General features: G+C 32.5%; 2 protein-coding genes and 2 pseudogenes across 4 annotated transcripts; 1 reads left to right on the top strand and 3 right to left on the bottom strand.

The window, feature by feature from the left end:
• Positions 1 to 315: 315 nt before the first annotated feature.
• Positions 316 to 2,855, top strand: LOC110642805 (probable apyrase 7; annotated as a pseudogene).
• A 900-nt stretch (positions 2,856 to 3,755) lies between these two features.
• Positions 3,756 to 5,997, bottom strand: LOC110642819 (uncharacterized). Its single transcript, XM_021794985.2, has 2 exons — positions 5,695 to 5,997; positions 3,756 to 4,476 (listed from the first exon to the last, which is right to left on the bottom strand). The coding sequence occupies exons 1-2, from the start codon at positions 5,895 to 5,897 to the stop codon at positions 4,029 to 4,031; spliced, it is 651 nt and encodes a 216-aa protein (XP_021650677.2). The 5' UTR covers positions 5,898 to 5,997; the 3' UTR covers positions 3,756 to 4,028.
• Positions 5,998 to 6,644: 647 nt separating this feature from the next.
• Positions 6,645 to 10,937, bottom strand: LOC110642823 (CRAL-TRIO domain-containing protein C3H8.02). Of its 3 annotated transcripts, none has more exons than XM_021794990.2 (6): positions 10,647 to 10,937; positions 10,236 to 10,388; positions 9,899 to 10,045; positions 9,090 to 9,242; positions 8,582 to 8,704; positions 6,645 to 7,078 (listed from the first exon to the last, which is right to left on the bottom strand). In XM_021794990.2, the coding sequence occupies exons 1-6, from the start codon at positions 10,773 to 10,775 to the stop codon at positions 7,001 to 7,003; spliced, it is 783 nt and encodes a 260-aa protein (XP_021650682.2). In that variant the 5' UTR covers positions 10,776 to 10,937; the 3' UTR covers positions 6,645 to 7,000. The 3 variants fall into 3 exon arrangements, with proteins under 3 accessions (XP_021650682.2, XP_057995438.1, XP_021650683.2); XM_058139455.1 differs by having other exon boundaries at positions 10,236 to 10,392; positions 10,648 to 10,937; XM_021794991.2 differs by lacking the exon at positions 10,236 to 10,388.
• Positions 10,938 to 15,945: 5,008 nt separating this feature from the next.
• On the bottom strand, positions 15,946 to 17,498 carry LOC110642600 (plant UBX domain-containing protein 10-like; annotated as a pseudogene).
• Positions 17,499 to 20,966: the final 3,468 nt, after the last annotated feature.

Below are 20,966 nucleotides of genomic sequence, written 5' to 3'. Positions count from 1 at the left end.
AGGTAAAAAAAAAGGTGTAGCAGATTTAATTTTAAAAACATAATTACTTTAAAAAAGTTTATTTTAAAAATGATATTTATTAAATATTTTGAATTAATTATTAAAAATTGACCCAACCATTCCAGCAAAGGAATATTAAATAGTGAAAAATGTTTAAAAAATTTCAAATTTTGTTTTATTTTTAACCGATATTTGAAATTAATATCAATCTCAAATCATACAATCGATCAGATTTTTTAGCACAAAATAAAATTTAAAAAAAACATTTTTTATTATTTTTTTTTAAAAAGAAAGAAAAGAGATTTCCCATTTCGTACCAAGCTGACCTGTCATCATCCCTCGTCTGAGCAATCCCAATGGGCAGCAACCAGCCAGTACATTGCTGTCTCATACTCACTGAACAAAGGTCAGTTCTTCCAATTCCCACTGCTGATTCGCCAAAACTGTTTGGGATTCAGGGAAACAGGAGCAAAAACAAAGCTAAACGATAAACCAAGGTACATTAGTTTCATTTTCAGCTAATTTTCAAATTATTCGAATCGATCTACGGATTACAGCCATTCAGCCAATCTATTTTGGAACATTTCCATGCGATTTCGCAGCTGAAAAGATCAATTTTGTTGTTAGCTTTAGAATTCTTGACAATGGAGATGAATTAGAAAGAAAGAAAAAGTGTGATTAGTTTTTGGAATTCATTAATGTTGAAAATTAAAATATGGAAGTGGAACCTAAATCACCTTCGAAGATTAAGCTTTCAATCATGGGTTTCACTCGGTATAAACGGGTCATGAGAATATGTATAGTTAGTCTAGTGATTTTGTTGTTATTGGCTGGTGGTTATTTCACATTTGAGCCGAGCAAGGCTCGCGACTTAGTAAAGGGTGATTACTATGCGGTTGCCAATTGAGGATGCTAGGCATGTTTTGGATGATGTGGAGCATGTGCCGAAGGAACACACATTTGTTTCTCGAAGAAGTTGGATAAGGGTATTGGGTGGGAAAGAAGAAGCTTATTATGGCTGGGTGGCTTTGAACTATAAAATGGGGAATTTGGGAAATTCATTGCAGGGGCCTACACTGGGACTTCTAGATCTGGGAGGTTCATCATTGCAGGTTGTTGTGGAAGTTCATGATGGGGCAAGAGACAATATGCACTTGATAAGAACAAAGATTGGCTCCGTTGGACACCAGATTTTAGCATACTCATTGCCATCAGTTGGCTTGAACGAGGCATTTGATAGAACAGTTGCCATGCTCCGGCAGTTGCAACCCATTAAAGGAAGTACTGATTAAAAATTCAAACTCAGGCATCCTTGTCTACGTTCTGATTTTCTGCAAAATTATACTTGCTATGCTTGCAATGGGCCTAACATCATTCATAAAAAGAATTTGGGTGGTCAAAGTCATAAAAGTGAATATATTTATTTGGTTGGAGATCCAGATTGGGAGCAATGCAAAGTAATTGCCAGGGCTGCTGCTCTTAACTTGAGCAGTTCAGATTGGTCACAGCCAACAGTTCGCACTAATTGGAAAGCAAGACTGTCTTCATACAATGGTATGTTTCATAAATTATGCTAATGTTCAAATATGTTCTCCAAAATACATATTTGACACTCAGATGTCAATAAAATATAAATCTTCATGTTCCCGTGGTTCAGAATTTTTCATGATAGTATTAGGAATCCGTAGGCTTATTTCTGAAGATCTTAGTCATTTTATAATTTAGGCTTGGATTCTCTTATTTTGGTTATGAAGGTTAATGCATTTTCAGTTGTTTTATACATAGTACCACTACCATATAGGTCTATACGTTAATGCCTTCTCTGTCATTAATGCCTTCTCTGTTATGCAGTATCCATACACTTAATATGATAAGCCTTCCCTAGGATCATGGATGATGAAAAATTAAGGAGATATTTATTGACACCAATGAAATTGTTGGTACATCTTTGCTAGCATAAGCATTCAGTTGTGATGATTAACTTCTGAGGTTCCTACTTCCAGTTTACTCCAGACCACATACCAATGATTTGTTATATAGAATGGGTTTATGAAATATGCATTTCCTTTAATATGGCCTGCCTTTTTCTTCTTGAAGAAAAATGTAAGATTTACTTCTGAAAGTTCTCACCTGTAACTTCAATTCGTGTTCTGCAGGCTGTAGCATTCTTAATTTGACAGCTTACCCAACCGGACGCTTTCATGCTTTGTCAGGATTTTTTGCCATTTACAACACACTAGATCTGGTACCAAGAGCAAATTTGACCAAGACCTGGGAGAGAGGTGAGCAGCTGTGCTCACAATCATGGGGTGACTCAAGCAACATCTCCAGAAACCAAAACTACTTTGGACAGTACTGTTTCCGAGTCCCTTATGTGGCATCACTCCTTGAAGATGCATTGTGTCTAGGTGGTAAAGAAATAGTATTTGGTCCTGGGGATCTATCTTGAACCTCAGGAGCTGCACTTGTTGAAGGGGAGTACCTATGGCTAAGCATTTCCAAAACAAGCATTTCATCCCTGAAAATCATGGATGTTATGTATTCCCCCATTTTAGTTTTCTTATTACTTACGTCTCTCTTATTTATTGTTTACTGTAGTCAAATCAAGCTCCCTATGCTGGGAAACAAGGTTCCTACTGTTGGGCCATCTTTGCCATCTTACCTTTACCCAAAAAGCCGTCCAAATTAATGCTTCATCACAGCCTTGTTAAGTAAAGAACTTGCCAGATATTAATTATTGTACCTTTCATGTACAATAAACAGTTCATTCATTGTTTTAGATTAGAAATATCAGTTAGAATGTGGAAAGCGTGTCTACAGGATTCTGATAATTATAAGTATTATTGTTGGCTCTATTTGTGTTTCAGGAATGCTTGCATAGTGTTGATCTTCTACCTTAATGTACCTAGGGTTTCAAGTGAAGTTAAATAGATTCTTTTCAAATAAGAACTAAAAAACGTGAGACAGAACATAGTAGGAATAGCCACTTGCTGTTGCTTGCAACTGCGAGAATGACCTATAGTGTGGTGAGCATTTGAAAATCGTAACCATCTTCTTCTTCTTATTCTTTTTTACACGGTTAAAATTGTGGAGTTGCTTTACAGGAAGTTTGAGTTGCTTTACAGCAGTTTTGGGCTAACTGCAGAACATATTTTTTTCAGAAACTCTTAGTGCGGAGAGCATATTTTGACACAGCGTGAAGCTCGCAAATAAAGAACACACTCGTACGCAAAAAATGAAAATTGAGAGAACCTATGGTTATCTTCTATTGATTAAAAAACTCTAAAAATTGAAATTATATAGGATATATAGATTATTTATAAAGTTTGATCTCTTAAACCTAGTAGGAAATAAATTTACTTTTTAGGAAGTTTAGATAAACTTAAATACTTTAAAAAAGCCTAAATAAAATAGGAATATAACTAATCTTAATTAAAATAGGAAAACTTAGTAAATCCTAAAAAGAATAGGAAATATGATAAATTCTAAATAGAATAGGAAACTACAATGAAATAGAAAAAGGCTGAAATAAAATCTAATTAGAATAGGAAACTTTAAAACTAACGAATCCAGCTCTGAATCATTTTGCATCACAAATCCTTTCAATAAAACTCTGCCATGCACATTGACACTTGAGCATCATGAAGTTTTAGCTTTCAAGCAAAGTGCAAGAGGCAAATATATCAAAATATCTCATGACTCGTCTTCTGTAAAGAGACTTACGGTAATTTAAATATTCTATATGGCAATCTGTATACAAACAATAATTCTGATTCTCTTTGCTCTTCTGTTGTGCTATCAACAAAAAGTTCACTTCCAGGACTAAAATATATATTATAGATACAGGAGCTGGACTGAAACACATAGGATTTTTTTTTTTGAAAAGCAGGGTATTATGTTTCTGGTCTTACAACTGCATAGACTTCAATATATACATACAGACAGGGAATTTAATTAACTGCAATACGTCTTTAACTGGTTTTTTCAGGCACACGTATAACTGTCACAGACAGTGACTTAACAATCTGTCAGTAAGCTGCTATTTTACTGTATTCACAACCGCCAGTTGCATTAATATCTGCCCATACTTCATTAACACGCCCAATGAAATGGAATGGAGAATCATACTGAGCAATGGAGTAGGCAAAATTACTTTCTGCAGAAGTTGCGTTAGTCCACGGAGACCTCCTCAAGCTGACAGAAAGTTTTTTAGCTTCTTTGATAATGTTGTCATCTTTTGCATACCCTGAGAATTTCCTCACAGCAACACAATGACTGTCCCAAACATAAGGTTTCAGATGCAGTTCAGGAATAGGGACTGGCGGGTCAGCTTGGAATTTCAAGGGCAAGTAAAATAGAACAGAGTAGGCTGATGACTGAAACGGCCCAGCTTCCGGGACTATACTAGTCACAGCAGGAGCTGTCATTGGAATCCTAGTCCAATTTAGATTGGCACCTTGGATGAACTGGAACAACCTGAAAGGAAAACAACAGGATAATATTACGAAAATGAAAAATCAGAATGCCACTTTATGGGAAAGTGGATCTAGGACTAGGAAGGTTATGCATTATATTCATCGAAGGTGTGTACAAGACTATGCAATACAGGAAAGTGAATAATTCATTTAAACTTAACAATCTTATTGTGCTGCTTGGGAGCAGTTATCATGTTTTCATTGCCAGATCCAAATTCCACAATTATTGAAAATCGCAACAAAGCTGTTGTTTTTTACTTAAACGAAACAAATATTGATAATTGGTTTGAAGGGGGAGAAAAGAGTTGCTTCTGTGAAAGCAAGCTTACTTGAGAGAGTAAATTTCTCTACACCATCAAAACAAGCTGAGTGCCATTATAGCTTGTATACTTATTATTTGTTTTTCCAGAAAGCCTACTTAATCCAATGGAAAAAGATAACTGCCAATTCTACACGTGAGTGGAAGACATTGAATCTCTGAAATGAAAACAATGAAGTTGACACCTTGGTGTTCATAAAAAATAAAAGATATCATAAAGGGGTCAGTCTAAGAACCTCTGTACAGAAGCTATACTCAGACAGATGCATCCATTTAAGTATTACACAGAGAAAATAAACTAATCATTTGTAATAAGAATTAAAAAAAAAAAAAAAAAAAAAAAGAGATTAAGCAATATGATTATGCGTCAATCAAATGGCCAGTGAAAATTTTGCTCTAAATATTCAGTTGAGAACATAGGTCAAGTTCCAAGCTATACAAACAAAGAACAAGAAAAATTCCCCCAATATATCTCGAGTGTGGTATTAAATTCTGATAAAAACCCTAAAAATATCTCAACTTAATATATATATATATATATATATATATATATATATATATATATATATATTAAGTTGTTCTCCCTGGATAAGGCAGACTTCCAAATTCTAATTCTCAGCTTCTCGGACAGCTTCTAAATAATCACTAATCAAGCTTTTTTTTCTTTGGAAAAACAATTTCAGCCCAACTTATCCAAACAAATACCAATCAAAATAAATCTCAAATAAAAATGAATCAAATTCCTGATTTCATTTCTTTTCCTAAGCTCCTCATCAACCAAACATGGGTTAATCTTCCATGGTCGAGAAACAATAATCATAATCTAAGAAACCGAAATTTTATGCCTTTGCCCAAAGCAATCAAACATCAAAAATAAACACAAAAGATGTAAGAGTTCACCTGTGAAAGCCATCCAAGGTAGCCTTTTCGAAAGAGATTTCACTTACTGGGGCAGCCATCCATGTGGATTGAGTGTATAATCTGACCTCAAAATCTGATTCTGCATGTACTATTTCGTATTGGGGTTTCTCGATCGCGATGACTTGCGCCAGCAAATAAAGCAAAGTCAATACTGCAATTGACAACCTGGGCTTCTCCATCATCCTTGCTCTCTCTTTTACTGTTTCGCAAGAAACAAGCAGTTTAGTTCGGTTGGAAGCATCTACTCTATAATGAGGCCTTTGCTTGACGAATTTACGATTTTCCCCATGGTTTGATCTATCCCTGGCATAAGCTGGACCGCCCTGCCCAGATTTGCCAAAATGATGGATCCGGGTCCCATGGATAGGTTTTGTAATCGAATGCCTTTGCCAGACGATGAGAATTTACATTAAAAAAAGTTTCTAATCGAATCCAAGAGTTAAAACTTAATTATTTTAAAAAAGTTAATTTAATTTAAATTTTTATTAATAATTATAAAAATTTTAAAATTTGTATTAATTGTAATTTTCATAATAACATATTATTTATCATTAATTAAATAATTAATTAATAATATAAAATATATATATTTTTATTTTTTATATTAAATGCATATTTTTTATTTTAGTTAAATTTAATTTGCTACTGAGTGGTTTAAGTGTTTAATTTTATTTTTAAAACAAATTATAATATTTATTTTATAAAAAAAAAAACTTATATTTTGATATCAAGCCCAAATCTACTGATTATCATACTTTTCTTTTTCGTAAAATGAAAAACTGACAGGCTTTCCCACGCCTCAACAAGATTTTTTGCAGGAACACTAAAAAATCTCCTTTACTCGTATATATGTGAATCTAAAAAACACGTATCCAATAATCTTCAATTTTTTGCATGTAATTTTAAAATAATAGAAATGAAAGCATGTATTATATCAAATACAATGCGTTTTAGTAATGCAAGAAACCTTTCATTGTTGACACTTGATACAAACACCTTTCATTTAAAAGAATCATGAAAGAATACAATCACAAGAGAGAAAAGAACAAATAGGCTGGAGTCCTCCTGTCAGGAGCTGGAAAAGGAAACTAGTTTCACTTCTAATGGCCTCTAAAAATGCCATTCCTGAGTTTTACCCGAGGATAAATGTTGGCCAGTTAAGATTTGAGTGGTCAAATTTGCTCCTTCTGTATTCAACAACAGATAAAGCTGCGATATCTCAAATTGATCATCAGTATTATAACTCCCGACCAAGCCAACCAGATATTTCAAGACTAAGAATGCTTTAATCTCTGAAGTTTGCCGGTACAGTTTCTTCTGTAAAATATTCTTTCCTTATAGTGTCCACTGAGCAAAATCTCACCTTCAGAAACAAATGAACAGTTGAAATAAACGAAAATAGGCACAAGGGCAGAAAAGCAGAATGGCATAGTATCAAAAAACTGTAGCATGATTTATTTCAAATGGGTTTCTAATCATAATTTTACGAGTCATCAAATATTCAGATGTCAGTATAAAACGTGAAAAAACAAATGAATAATAGTTGTACTAAGTGACATTTAACTGACTGGACAAACATGAAATTAGTTAAAGCACCATCACCTGTGATGATTAACAGAATTATGCCTACAGAGGCTGGAGCATTAGTATATCAAAAACAAATTTTGGGGTGTGAGGCACTAGATGCATACTTGATACAAAATAACAACTGAATGAGTATAAGCCAAAGATAGATACAACGGAATAGAATCCAGAACATGAGATTCAGTGGCAATACCAATGGATGAACAAATGACAAGGTGTTGGCTGTGATAACTTGAGGGAAGAGAATCCTGATAGATGCAACTAATTCCAAATACTCGAGATTAGGTCATGTACATCTATAAGCAAGCAAACTTTTCTTTGACAGGACTTGTATATGCCTGGCCGTGGAAAAGATATTCATATGTGGCAGCATTCTAAAACTTACCTTTCAGTGAAAGCAAGGACAAAATACTTCAATTGCCAACAGGATTTACCTTGTTATCTAGGCAAGCAGACTCAAGTCTCTAATACAACAAAAAGTCACCAGCTAAATATGCCTTCCTTATTTACTCATAATGACATAAACCACTGAAGTGATTGATAACTAACTTTTGCATCGCCAAACTAATATATCTATTTCAAACTGATGAACCCTAATTTCTGTTGGAGTTCAAGAGAAAATGTAGAGAACATACTGGATTCACTCTTTAGAAATGCAGAACATGGGGAAGCTAGAAGTGACTAGAGTGCACTAGATAAATGTCTTAGAACAAGAAATAGGTGCTCTGTAGCACAACAGTAATGCAAATGGGCCATATGTTGGATTTGGCTGGTTGTTCAATTTTTTTCTTAATAAATAAATCATTCACAGTTGACCAAAATCAAGCAAAATTGCTGCCTGTGCCTAACTTAGGTGGCTGGGTTAGAGATAATAGGCTCATAATGGCTTCCTCTCATCTTCTGCTGAAAAGAGAAAAGCATGCAGCATATGTTCACAATCCATAGTAATAATTTGGGAGGTGTTCAATTTTTTTCGATCACACAGGAAGCTCTTAAATTATCTGTGAGAATACAGATCCAGAAATTTTCAATCAACATCCACAAGTTTAATCATTCAAGTCAAACACCTACTCAGTTATGCTAATCTATTTGTGTGCCCTTAGACCAATAGCCATTTTTGTGGCAACCTATAAATTCACATACTAAAAATAAGCTGCAACAAATTACAAAATATCAGAAGCTGCATGAAAAAGTACACTAATATAATCTCTTGAGCTTTATTGTACAAAAAATATGCAAATTTACTAAGAATGACAATAAAACAAGTACCGATATATCATACCAGAGATGCATAGGATTTTATCAAGGGCTTGGCTAACTGCCAAAATGGCTTAAATATGAATGGAGCATCCACAAAGAGGACTTCGCCCAACCGCCTTGGATAATAGTAGTAAAATACATCAAACTGCCAAAAATTAGAGTACTAAATCAATCCAAATTGTCCTTGATACAATTGCTAGGCAATCATGACATATTGTAATATTACAATAAAGTAATGACATGAGAGATTAAGTAAATATGATTTTTTGATAACTTCACTACGAGAAGAGAGTCCGAGAGGTTTATATATATATATATATATATATATATAATTTGGAATTAATTTCTGCAGCATCAGCAAATTTTTAGCAACAGTATCAGTCTGATACAGTTAAAATACTTGTCATAAAATTTCATGCTTTTCTTTGGAAGATAAGAAAGAGACATTTGATATATAGGTTTGAGGCATTGACAATTTTGTAATCCGCCTCCTTGTAATCCAAAAACAGCATCTAATTTTCAACAATTACCACAAAGGTCAAGAACTTGAGATCAGCATTTCCAGTACCAAAGCCCCTGAGATCAAATACTCCTAGTATTTCGTCTTTTCCAGCTGGGAGCTTTGCCAATGCCTTCTCAACTAGAAAGACGCACAACTTCTCATTCTCAACAGGTTCATGCACCTGGTATAACTCATTCTATGCTTATTATTAGAACTCACACCAGAAGTAACAAATAATTCCATATTCAAATGAATCATGGTTTGAGTTATGAAATTCACAGAAAACTAGGCATTGGGAATTTAAACTATTCATTCAGCCATTAATGAAAAATGATAGTGGAAGCACAATTGCAAGTAGCACGAGAATATAAATATGTACAATAGGGGAACATGCGGCTAACTTGATCAAAGAAAATGCAAAAGAGAGAGAGAGAGAGAGAGAGAGAGAGAGAGAGAGAGAAATTATTCCAATATTTATAATAAAAATTACCTCATCTAATATTTGAGCTTCATTAGTGAACCCCAACAAGTTTGGAAACAAGACTTTCTTAAGTTGAGTAGATTGATGAATTAGAAAAGAAGGTGAGATGTTCCCTAATATCCTTCCAAGCTTTAACTACTCCATTCATGAGTCAGTATTGTGGATTATAGTTCCAATGGCAATGCAGATCTAAAAATGGCTTAACATATACACAAAATACTCATTGCTTCTTTCTTTTGTGACTGCAAAGACTATTAACTACATTGTGCATTTATGTGTCAAATTAAAAAACAGTTACTTACAAAGCCAAGAGATACGTAAAATGAGAAAAAGGGCAATTCCACAACAGAACTTACACCCGGAAAATGCTTGGATGCCACCACTACAAGTACTGGTCTATCATAGACATCAAGAAAGTCGTGCACATAGGCTTTTCCAGTGTCTGCTACACTCTTCACGGACTCTTCAGTCAATGTGGACACTCCAAATTCTTGACGCCATTTCTAAAAATTTTAGAAGGAAACTAAAAGCTGAAATTACGGGCATTAAAGCTCCTTCAATTTATCAGTTCATACAATTCGATGTTTTTACTTTTCGATGAACCAGATTATTCAAAAGCAGCAAAATGAGACTTGTAAACCTATATTAAAAATCTCTGCTTTGCGAAAGCAAGAACAAGTTGATTGAGGATACAATGGCTTTGGTCAGTTTTGCAACAGCTTCTTCAACAGAAAACCTCCGGTCCTTTAGAAACCAGAGGATCATGTCTTCATCATCTCTTCCATTTTTTCCAACTGGAAGACCATGATGCTCTTTCTCAAGCTTATCTTTTACCTTTGAAACTAGCTGCCAGATAGAGGAAGAGTGAGAAAAGGTGAGGGGGTAAGGGGAAGGGGGAGATCCACCATAATTAATGCATGAACAATTGAAAGAAAACAAAATATGGCCCATACCAATTTGAAAGCAAATGCAAATAGTTTGTTGAAAGCAATAAATCTCAAATCTTAGTTATGTGCTACAAAAGTTCAAGACTTTCTCTTCTTGTTCTTAGCCTTTCTCAGCAACCAAACAGAGCATAGCGTGAAAAGAATGAAAAATAGTTACCTTATGAGACTGATTAGGGCCTAAACTGCAATTCTGAACAGAGAAATTGCAGTTTCGAGAGGGAGTTTTAGTCAAATTGATGGGAACAATTAATGGGCGGCCTAGATTGTGGCAAATGCGAAACGCCATTTGGTCAAGAAACTTACTGAATTTTGGAGTTTAGGGAATTCGACCGAGCTTGAGAATGCGAGTTTTGGGAATTCAATGGTGCTTCTTTCGTGCTCGTTTGTTTCCCGGGAAAAGGTCAAAGAAAACAGCATTACTTGGTAGAGGAGAATGGAGCAGCGTCATTTTGAGGTGTTATGGCTAAAATTGGAGGTTATCATATGGGCCGGAGCATTGGGCTCCAAATCTTAACAAGCTACTGGGTCAAACGTTTTTCTCAACTACTCTTCCTTCTTGATTAAGGCTATGAATAATTGAATTGAGAAAATTTCTTCGTAGACTTTGTGCTCCATTTAGGAATAGCATTGGGAAGGGATCGCTCCTCCATCTCCACCTCATAAGAGTTTGGAATCGGGATAGGGCAAAGTGGGTTTCTCTGTAAGGATTTTTTTTTTATAATATAAATTTATTTATTAAAAAATAAAATTTAGTTAGAAATATAAGATTTACATATTATTTTAATAATATATTTATATTTTGTTAAAATTATAATATTTAAATATATAAAAATAAATTATTTTTTAATAAAAAATAATAATATATTGCTATGTACGGCAGATAATGAGATTTCAAAATAGATAAAAAGTCTTCCCGTCCCTATGTCGCACAAAACAAGGTCAAGGCATGATCAAAGAAAATTGATTAAATTTGGGACAAGGCAAATCGGGTTGAAAAACTTTTATTATCCCTAACTCAATTTGTTTTTTAAAAAATATATTATCCACATTTTTTTATATTTGGGTTGGGATGCTTAATAATTAATTAATAAAAATATTTTTAATATGATAAAATGTAACGAAAAATTAAGAAAAATGCTTACCTCTATTAAAAGAAAGTCATTTTTCAAAATTTTAATATTTTATTAAAATATAAGAATTTATAAATTTATGATTGTTAGTTATCGATTATCACTAGTTCTTCTTTGATTTTAGGTGGTCATCACCTGTCACAATTTACTATTTTTATTTTTATGTTTTTTATACTTAATAATAAATATTGAAAATTAATTTTATAATATTATAAATTAAAAAAAATTAAAGGTTTATTTACTAGTTGAAAAATGTTTTCTGTTTTTTATTTTTATTTTCTAAGAAAATTGTGGATCTGTTTACTTTAAGAAAACCCCAATTTTAATTTTTATAAAAAATAAAAAAAAATGAAAATCGTGTTCACTTACAACAAAGCAATTTTTTAATTCAAATAAATAAAAAATTATTCATATATGTCATAATTAAAAAATAAATAAATCACTATAAAATATATTTAAATTTTCATTTTATTTTTAAAATTTTTTAATGTGTTATTTATTTATTTTATAATAATATGATTTTTTTCATCATTGTAAATAAAAATTTTAAAATAATTATTTAATTTTAATTATACAAAATTTATAGTATAATTTTAATTATAAAAAAAATCATTATTTTTCATTTAAAAATAGTTGAAAACATGACTTTTATTATAAAGAAAAACAATAAAGAATAATTTAAAATTGTTTTTCAAATTTTAATTAAATCTTAAAAAATAGAAAAATTGATTTTCCCATTTTGATTACGAAACTCTATTTTTTAATTTTTTAGAAAACTTTTTTTCAGAAAGTTACTTCAATTTTATGAAAAAATTAATTTTTTTGATTACTCCAAATATTAAGAAAAATATATATTTTTTTAATATTATGAATAAATAACAATTCTTTTTTTTTTTTTAATATTTTCCTATAAATAGGTTACTTTTGGCCAACCCTTTGGCTTCATTAATACGATTCAAATAAGAAAACTCTACAAATTGAAGGAGATAAAATGAGCGTGTTCAGCTGGAAAACTGAACGACTTGTCGTCGGTGAAGCTAGGAAAAAAAAAAGTTGGGTATATAAAAATAAAAATGGATTTTGCAAACTATGATCATTTCTTGCATTAGAAATTTGGTGGGTTTCAAAGTGACCATTTAAATTTTATTTTGTTTTACATTAAAAATATTTATATTCTGTTAAAACGATTTGTCATCAAATTTGTTAATCAATATCTATGATGAAAGCATGATGTGTTGTATTGCATATTTTTATATTTTTATTATTGAACATAATTTTTATTTATATATGCTTAATTAATTATGTAAAATTTTATTATTGAATATAAATTTTAATGTTAATTTTTGTAATTTTAATTTAATTTGTGAATGAATTTTGAAACTTTAATTTAATGAATATATTTTTTTGATGAGTAATAATTTCTTAATACATTTTAAATTGGGTGGGCATTTGGTTAGTTAAATTAAATTTTTAATTAATTAAATTATTAACCAACTTTAAAATATTAATCAAATTGAATTGAAATTGAAAAAAAATAAAAATTAACTGAAAACAAAAATATTAAGTTAGTTATTAATTATAACTGAATTAATCAAAGAAAAATAAAAAATATATTTTATATTATTAATTAATTAATTAATTATTAATTAAAATATATTTATAATTATTTATTTATAAAATATTAATAATAGAATAATTATAAGTTAAATACTTTTATAAAGTCGTAAAAATAATAATTTTTATTAATATATTATTAATAAAATTATAATTAATATATTAATTAATAAATATAAATTTAGTTATTTCTATTACTTTTGTTATTTGAATTTAATTTATAATTGAAAATTAAAAATTTTTATAATTATTAATTAAAATTGAACGAAATTAAATTTATTTTTATTAAAATAATTAAATTTTATTAATTCAGATCAATTATTTAATTATAACTAATAATGCATAACCCCAATTTTAAATTTTATATCTTTAATTATTTTTTTCCCTTATCCATCTAAATTCATATATAATTGAAAAAAACAGGCCGGAGTTCACTCATGATAAGCCGAAAGGACCCAGGCCCATGAAACAGGTTTCAAATCTCTTATAGGGGCCGTTTACGGCGGTTCTCTCCCGTGAAAAACTGCCGAAAAGTGATCTCTGTCTCTATAAGCACCTCTAAAATTGGGATGAATCAACAGAATTGTGATCGATGGAGAAGAATGAGAAGGATTTTGATTGATCGATATTGATATAGGTGTTTTAATCAAGTGGGCCAATCTCCAATCTCTTCATCCTCCTAGGAGAAATTGCAAGCAAAGGACTGAGCTATAATGAGTTCGTTGAGAGATATTTACTATTTAGCAAAGATTAGTGCAAAGGGGTTTATGGACAACTGAAGAGCTTGCAAAGATTGGGTATCCAATACTTTTGAATGTGAGTTAAAGATTTCAATTCCTCAATGAAGCTTATTCTCTTAATTTTCTTGAAAAATGTCGGCTTTTGTGCATAGAAGGAGCACCGTACAACTGATATCTATGTGTGTCCTTGTGGTTGATGTGTCTATTGTCTAATAATGCATTAGTTTGTTTAGGTGAAAAACCTAGACAAATTACTTGCCATCATGTGACCCTTATAGCAGCAATCATCTTGAATATGATTTTTGCTAAAAGAACACCACATATCAAGGAGAAAATCCCCCTGATGATATATAAGCATCTTTACAACCACTACCGTCAAAATGGATTGAGAAAGAAAACATTCTTTTTCTAACAGATTTAACAGATTCCAGTCCTTTCATGTATACAATGTAGGATAGAAGGCGACATATTTTAGTGGATGTTAACTGTTTTTTGGATATCACTTCAAGAATATTCTTTATTTTATTTATTTATTTCTTGGCCCACAAAATATCTCATGCATGCTTATTGTGTAAACCAAAAATTGTTGCCTGCCAATACCATATAAAGCCAAGAGGCACAACTGTTGGCTTCTTCTTGTCCTTTAACAGGTTTGATCATGGCAAGGTTCTTGATTTTGTCCTTATGTTAATGGATTTTATTTTATAGCTAGCTACTTCTTTTGTGTGTATTCAAGGTTCTATTGGCTCTGAGACACTGTCCCCTCCAGAATTTGGTTATGGTAATAGTCCAATGATGGAGGGGCTTAATTGTACGTAGTCCATGAGATCAGGCCTCAGGGTTCAAATCTAGATGTAGCATAAATGATAATTGGTGAATTATAACATTACTCTTAGCTTATATTTTACAACAAGAAAGTAAATAAGTGGAATGGAATTAATCATATGCTGCCAAGCATGAAAATCTAAAGGCAATTGAGTCAAAAGTTATCATTAGAATTTACTTCTGAAACAATTTAATTATCATCTATCTAGACAAAATATTATTATTAAATTTATCATGCAATGCTGTCCATTTCCCTGTTGTTCTTAGGTTATTTATTGCATAGATTTTGTTTTGAAGGAGGATAGTAGAAATATCATATACATATATTCTTCCTCATTTGCATTGCAGTGAAGAAATCTTGCACTTAACTACCCACTAGGTCATTCCTTTCACTTTCTAATGATGCTCTTGCCTTTACTTTTCTAGTGGGTTCAAGAAAGATTTCAATCTTTTTCTTCTTAGTTTCCACCAAGGACATCATTTCTTGGGAAAAACATGTACATAATGGAAACTGTTGCTTCTCCTCTAGCAGAAAATGATGAAGTTGGATGAAGTTAATTATTATTTTCAACATAGCATGCCTTTCTTGGTAAGGAGAAGAAGAAACAAGATGATATAAGCTTATCCATTAAGTTGGATATGGTATATAATTTCATTTTGATAAAATGGCATTATGAATGAGGTGATATACAAGCTTCATCTTTGAATAAAGCATATAGATAAGATTTGTATTTCCACACTTTCACTATTCATGATTTCTCAAAGACGGCAACAATGATTGCGTTGAATTTTATTTCACTGTGGTAAAATAAATGAAAAAAAGGCCAATAGTTTTATTCTGCTCAAACTTTAGGATTGAGGGAAACGAGGCGATAAGGAGGCTAATGGGTGAAATTATTCAATGAACCCGTCGTAATTGCCATGAACTTTTCTTTTCTTCTTCTTCTTCTTCTTCTTCTTCTTCTTCTTTTTTTTTTTTTTTTTTTTTTTGTTACATTCACTGTGATCACCATTAAAACTAACAAGAGGCCTTATAATGCAGTGCTTAGGGTATACTGTATATTTCCTTAGGATATTAAGAGGGGATCAAGATCAAACTTCAATTATTTAATTTAGGCCTTGTGCTTGTGCTTATTCAAGCAAATCATTTAGATGAAAAGGCAAGATATATCACATATATGGGATACTAAACAAGTTTCTATTTGGTCATTGCCATACTGGTGTGCTAGAACTTATATCACAGAAGCTCTAGGAAAAGGGTTGCTTTAGGGTAGAGTCCTGCATCCTTAAGTGTCATTCCCATCTGATCAACACCATAGACTCTTCTGGGGAAGCTTGATATCAATCTATAGTTAACAATGTCAGGTAGGCCTAATGAATCAATGTATTTGTAGATTGACTGGACCTTATCTCAGCTGAAGAAACAGTGTTCCCTTCTTTCACCATTTGGAAACCATATCAAAATCTCAAAATTAATCAAGCAATTGAATCATAAAGCTTGTTTAACTAATTATTGCAGAACGCTTGCATGATTAATGGTATAGTAATACCTGTGTAACTTGAGGATCCTTAGATTGAGCAGCAGTTTCTTTAAATTGAGTTTCTCTAATGGTGGAAGCTTCTCTGCCTTTACCATAGTACTGTTTCTGTGTTGCATTGTCCCTAGGCTTCTCGTAATCTGCTTTAGTATTTGAGGGGAAAGTATGAACTGGTCTCTGAGCCTTTTGCTCTGGATGTAAGTTCTTGGGTTTTTCCTTCTCCTAGAAAGGGAAAAGTTGGTGGTTGATTGTCAATTTTGAGCCTTGTAAATCTGAATTAGTTAAAAAAAAGAAGCATGGCATGTGACACACACCTTTTCTATCTTCAGAGCTGCAAGAAAAGCTGCGTCTTGTTCTTCTCTAACTTGACAATCTGCTCTTATCTTCTCTTCTGCCTTGTCCCTTGCTCTAGTCTTCTCCTTTTGGTTTGCTCTTGGATTGCCAGAGGCAGATCCTTGCTCCTCTACTGTCCTCTGCAGAATCTCCTTCAACTCTGCTGGAGAAATTGGCCCTTCCATCTAAACATAATCGACTCAGATTGACTCAACAAAGGCAATTATATATATACTTGTGTAAAATATATGATGGGGATGAATAAACATTACTTGTTGCAGCACTGCTAAGCTATTAGCAGCAGCTGGAGCCACTACTGCACAGCATGGAAAGCTCACAGGTTGCAAGGTTGCAGCCATCTGCAAACCTTCTCCTCTATCTGCAAGTGCTCCCCAGCAAACAAAGTTTGCATCTAGAAACTGTAGCACCAATTCTGAACATAGAGCCTCCCCACAGAGAGAGGGAGTGAAGGGGTGATGGGGAGAGTGGAGATACATGAACACAAACTTTCGCTCATCCTCTGCTAACTTTAAAGCTCCATGAAATGGCAAGCATAGAAGAAAGGATGCGTAGAACCATATTGCTGCTCAAAAGTAGCTAGAAAGGCCCACTCTTCTGGTGTAATTAGGGCCTCTTGTGGAGGTTGCAGTTGAAAGTTTAATGGTAGATTCTGATCTCTTCTTCCTGATCCTATTCCTATTCGAAATATACTGTGACCCATTACTCTTGAAAATCCCCCTACAATACTCCTAGGCAGACTCATCATCCGGCAAACAATTCCACTGCAGGAAGCCTCTCTTGCTGCTTTTTCCCTCATTGTTCATGACATTCCCCTCTATCTAGATCTCCAATCTCCAAGTTTGCTGGCCAGAGACCCTAGCGGGAACTTGAGCTCTTGACAAATGTTTGGGGCATTTAGTGCAGCAGAAAAGAGAGTGATTGTTATCAGCAATTCAATCGTCTCCTTCTTTCATTAATCTTTAAAGTAGCTTAAAGAACATGTAAGAATGTGAAGATGCCTCCTTTTTTTTTCTTTTTTTTTTTCTTTTTTTTTTTCAGTTCTACAGAGCTCTAAGATGATACATTGCTTGATTTAGAACCCATGTTATTTTTAACATCAAGTTAATGAAAGTTTAGAGATCGATGGAGAATCGAATTCTTATTCTTTCCGTTCTTTCTTTTTTAGCATTCCAAAGTTGAGAAATTCTCTTTCAGTTGATTTCTAGACTCTCATCGGATACCATCAGCAAATGGAAGATGGATCAGTCTAATGACATTAAACTTTTCTGCGCATTAAATTACTAAATTGTCTTAAATACAAAGAAACCTGCAAATTAAACTGATGTGTGACCATGTAAACTGATGTGTGACCATGTAAACTGTAGGAAATTGACTCCTATTCTACCCATGAGAAAAAAAAAACAAGTTAAATCTGTCCTACAAAAGGCCTAGAAAATCATGTGGTATTTGTTATAATGAATTTGCCTGGTCATATCATTTTCAGGTAAAACTGATCAATTTCAGTGTAGCCTGCTGCTGCATCTGAATTCTGACGGATGGTCGGTGCAGGAGATGGTTAAATTGTCTCTATCATGCAATTTTGGTTTTGATCCTTATTGTCCGGAAGATGGTCTGGTCACTCTTTTTATATGTGAATTGAATATAATGAAATGATTTCCTATACGTAATTGTCTAAACATGCCTTTTCGTTAGAGAGAAAGCTAACCTAAGCTTTGAAGACCTTAATTCTTCTAAGCATCATTATTGCTTCCTTTAGAATTGTCAAACATGGCGACAAGTCCTTTGGAAAATCATATAGCAAGTTTGTTGTTATTGTAGGAGCTTCTTTACTTAAAAAACCACATAATTGTTAAGAATGCATGGATATTTTGATCGGTTTTTCTTTCTGCTACAAAGAAAAAGATGGTTAAAGAGAAAGGCATATATAGTTTATATAGCCAAAGATAACAGCAGATGGCCTCCACATATCCAAAACAGATGATGATCCATATCTCCATCTTCAACTATGAAAGTAGGCGTGTTAGATGTGGTAGTCTTTGATCAATTTTGCTCCCAATGTACTATTTTACACCTGAATTTTATGAACCTTTAAAACGTCCCATAATATTAATGAAGATATAGTTAAGACCCTCAGAGTGTGAACTTCAATCGCACTGATATGACGAAAAATATCTTAATTTCACTTTTATAGGAGTTGAGATGTGTCATGAGATATTTACAGGAGTTAAGATGTGTCATTAAACATTTAAAAAGCTCAAGATGTCACGATATTTGTTTATAAAATTCAGAGGTAAACTTATATATTCAACCTTATATTTTTGTTGTAAGGCAGTATACCCTTCACCCTTGTGCAAGGAAATATACCATGAGTGACACTTTCATTATTAAAAAAAGTCTATATGGAATTGTTATTTCAATTTATTTTTTAAAAAATATAATTTTAAATTTTATTAAAAATAATTTTAAAATTTGTTTAACTATTTTCTAAGTTTATAATTAAAATATATTAAATTTAATTTAAGATCAAATTTTAATAATTTCTAACAATATATTTAAAATAATAATTTCCAGCAATAATTCAAACAATAATATCAAATATATTCTAAAAGTAACAGTTTTAAAGCATTGAACCACCAATACTATAATTCTTTCTACTTTTAAAAAGCATGGTCATGGCAGCCTTATTACAAACCCCAATTAAGTATAGCAAGTAGTAATCAATGTCATAAAATCTAACACAAATTGTAAGACTAGTAGCTACCCAAGTCCCACTCAAAATTTTTTGAAAAACTTGGGCATAGATAGTGGGGTTGGAATCTATTCTCTAAGAGGCCAACTTTACAAAGTAGCCGTAGCATGCTCCCACTCGCATACCTTAATAATCCTGTTGCCAGAATTGCCAGTTGTTTTTGATGAGAGAGAGACTCTCAGTGGACCATTATTCTTCAGAAGTTTTCTTTTATTTCTTTTCAGAGGTGGGTGAGAGCTTGAGAGAGAGTGTGACTGTGAGTGGGTGTTTCTGAAAAGAAGAGAGAAAAATAAAGAATAGCAAGTATTTGAAAGTGGGAAGCATTATTCCCCATAACCATATAAAGATAACCATGCTAAATGGCCCACACCTTAGTGTACCTACATTCCATGTCAAGCTCAAGCTCAATTACCTTTCCCTTTACAAGCATAGTTATGGGCATCACCTAATTATCCCTCTAATTTTAGACTCTAATATTAATTAATTACTTAGAAACATCATCATGCGCCTCTAATGGAGACAAAATTACTAATACTAGCGGGTATAGGGCACTTCCACCCCATTATCCAACATCCATCTTCTAGCTCTAGCATCAATCTTTTCTTATTGGGTCACTAATTGGGAGATTTTTTAGATCAAACCCAGAAATGTTCGTTTTCTCTGTTTGAAGTCCTAAAACATGGAGGTCTTTTTCAATAGTACATGCTTGGCTGTCGACTGTGGTCGCATACACTTGACCTAATTGACCCCGACATTACATCCTGTAAACGGTGACTTCATTGGCATAAGGCAGACTGGGCTGGGGATTAAAGTGGATAGGTCCCAATGCATTGATTTTGGTTGAGTATTTATTGCTGGTGATTAATTTAATCTCAGTTCTGAGGAAATTAAAGCAAACGTTGGCCTTGGAGAGATGAGTTGCTGGTGGTTAAGGACAAAAGTTTTGGTACTGTAATTAGATGGAGGGGCCAGGCCATGTGTGTATGGATGTGGTACCTGTGTTACTGTGAGGACCTGTGAGATGGTTTTTCCTTTTTAATTAAGATAATTATGCAGTCTTCTGATGACAAGTTTTATCACTCATTCAATGATTCTAGGTTTAACAGCATTTGCTTGAACAAGTTTTATAAAATTGTAAACTTCAAAGTTTGCAGGTCAATTAAACTCTCAATTTAATTAATGTCTCAAATTAATCCACCAGTTAATGAAATTCAACATTTATTTGTTAAAATATATTAATATTTATTAACGATCGAATCAATTTGAGATATTAATCAGAAGTTAAAGTTTAATTAACAATTATATAAATTCAAGATTTAATTATAAAAATAACAAATTTTATTATTATTTTTAATTAACTCTTTCTTATGTAGCTTCTTTATATGGCAACTGACGTGCAACTCTCATTAAGTATATAAATAATTTTTTTAATATTCAAGTAAATTTGAGATATCAATGAAATGTGAAGACTTCATAATTTAATTACAAAAATTATCAATTTCAATTTTTTTTTTTTCAGTTAACCCT

The sequence above is a fragment of the Hevea brasiliensis genome, chromosome 17 (genome assembly GCF_030052815.1).
Source record: "Hevea brasiliensis isolate MT/VB/25A 57/8 chromosome 17, ASM3005281v1, whole genome shotgun sequence".
Classification (NCBI taxonomy): Eukaryota; Viridiplantae; Streptophyta; class Magnoliopsida; order Malpighiales; family Euphorbiaceae; genus Hevea; species Hevea brasiliensis.
This window is presented reverse-complemented; position numbering and strand designations above follow the sequence as displayed.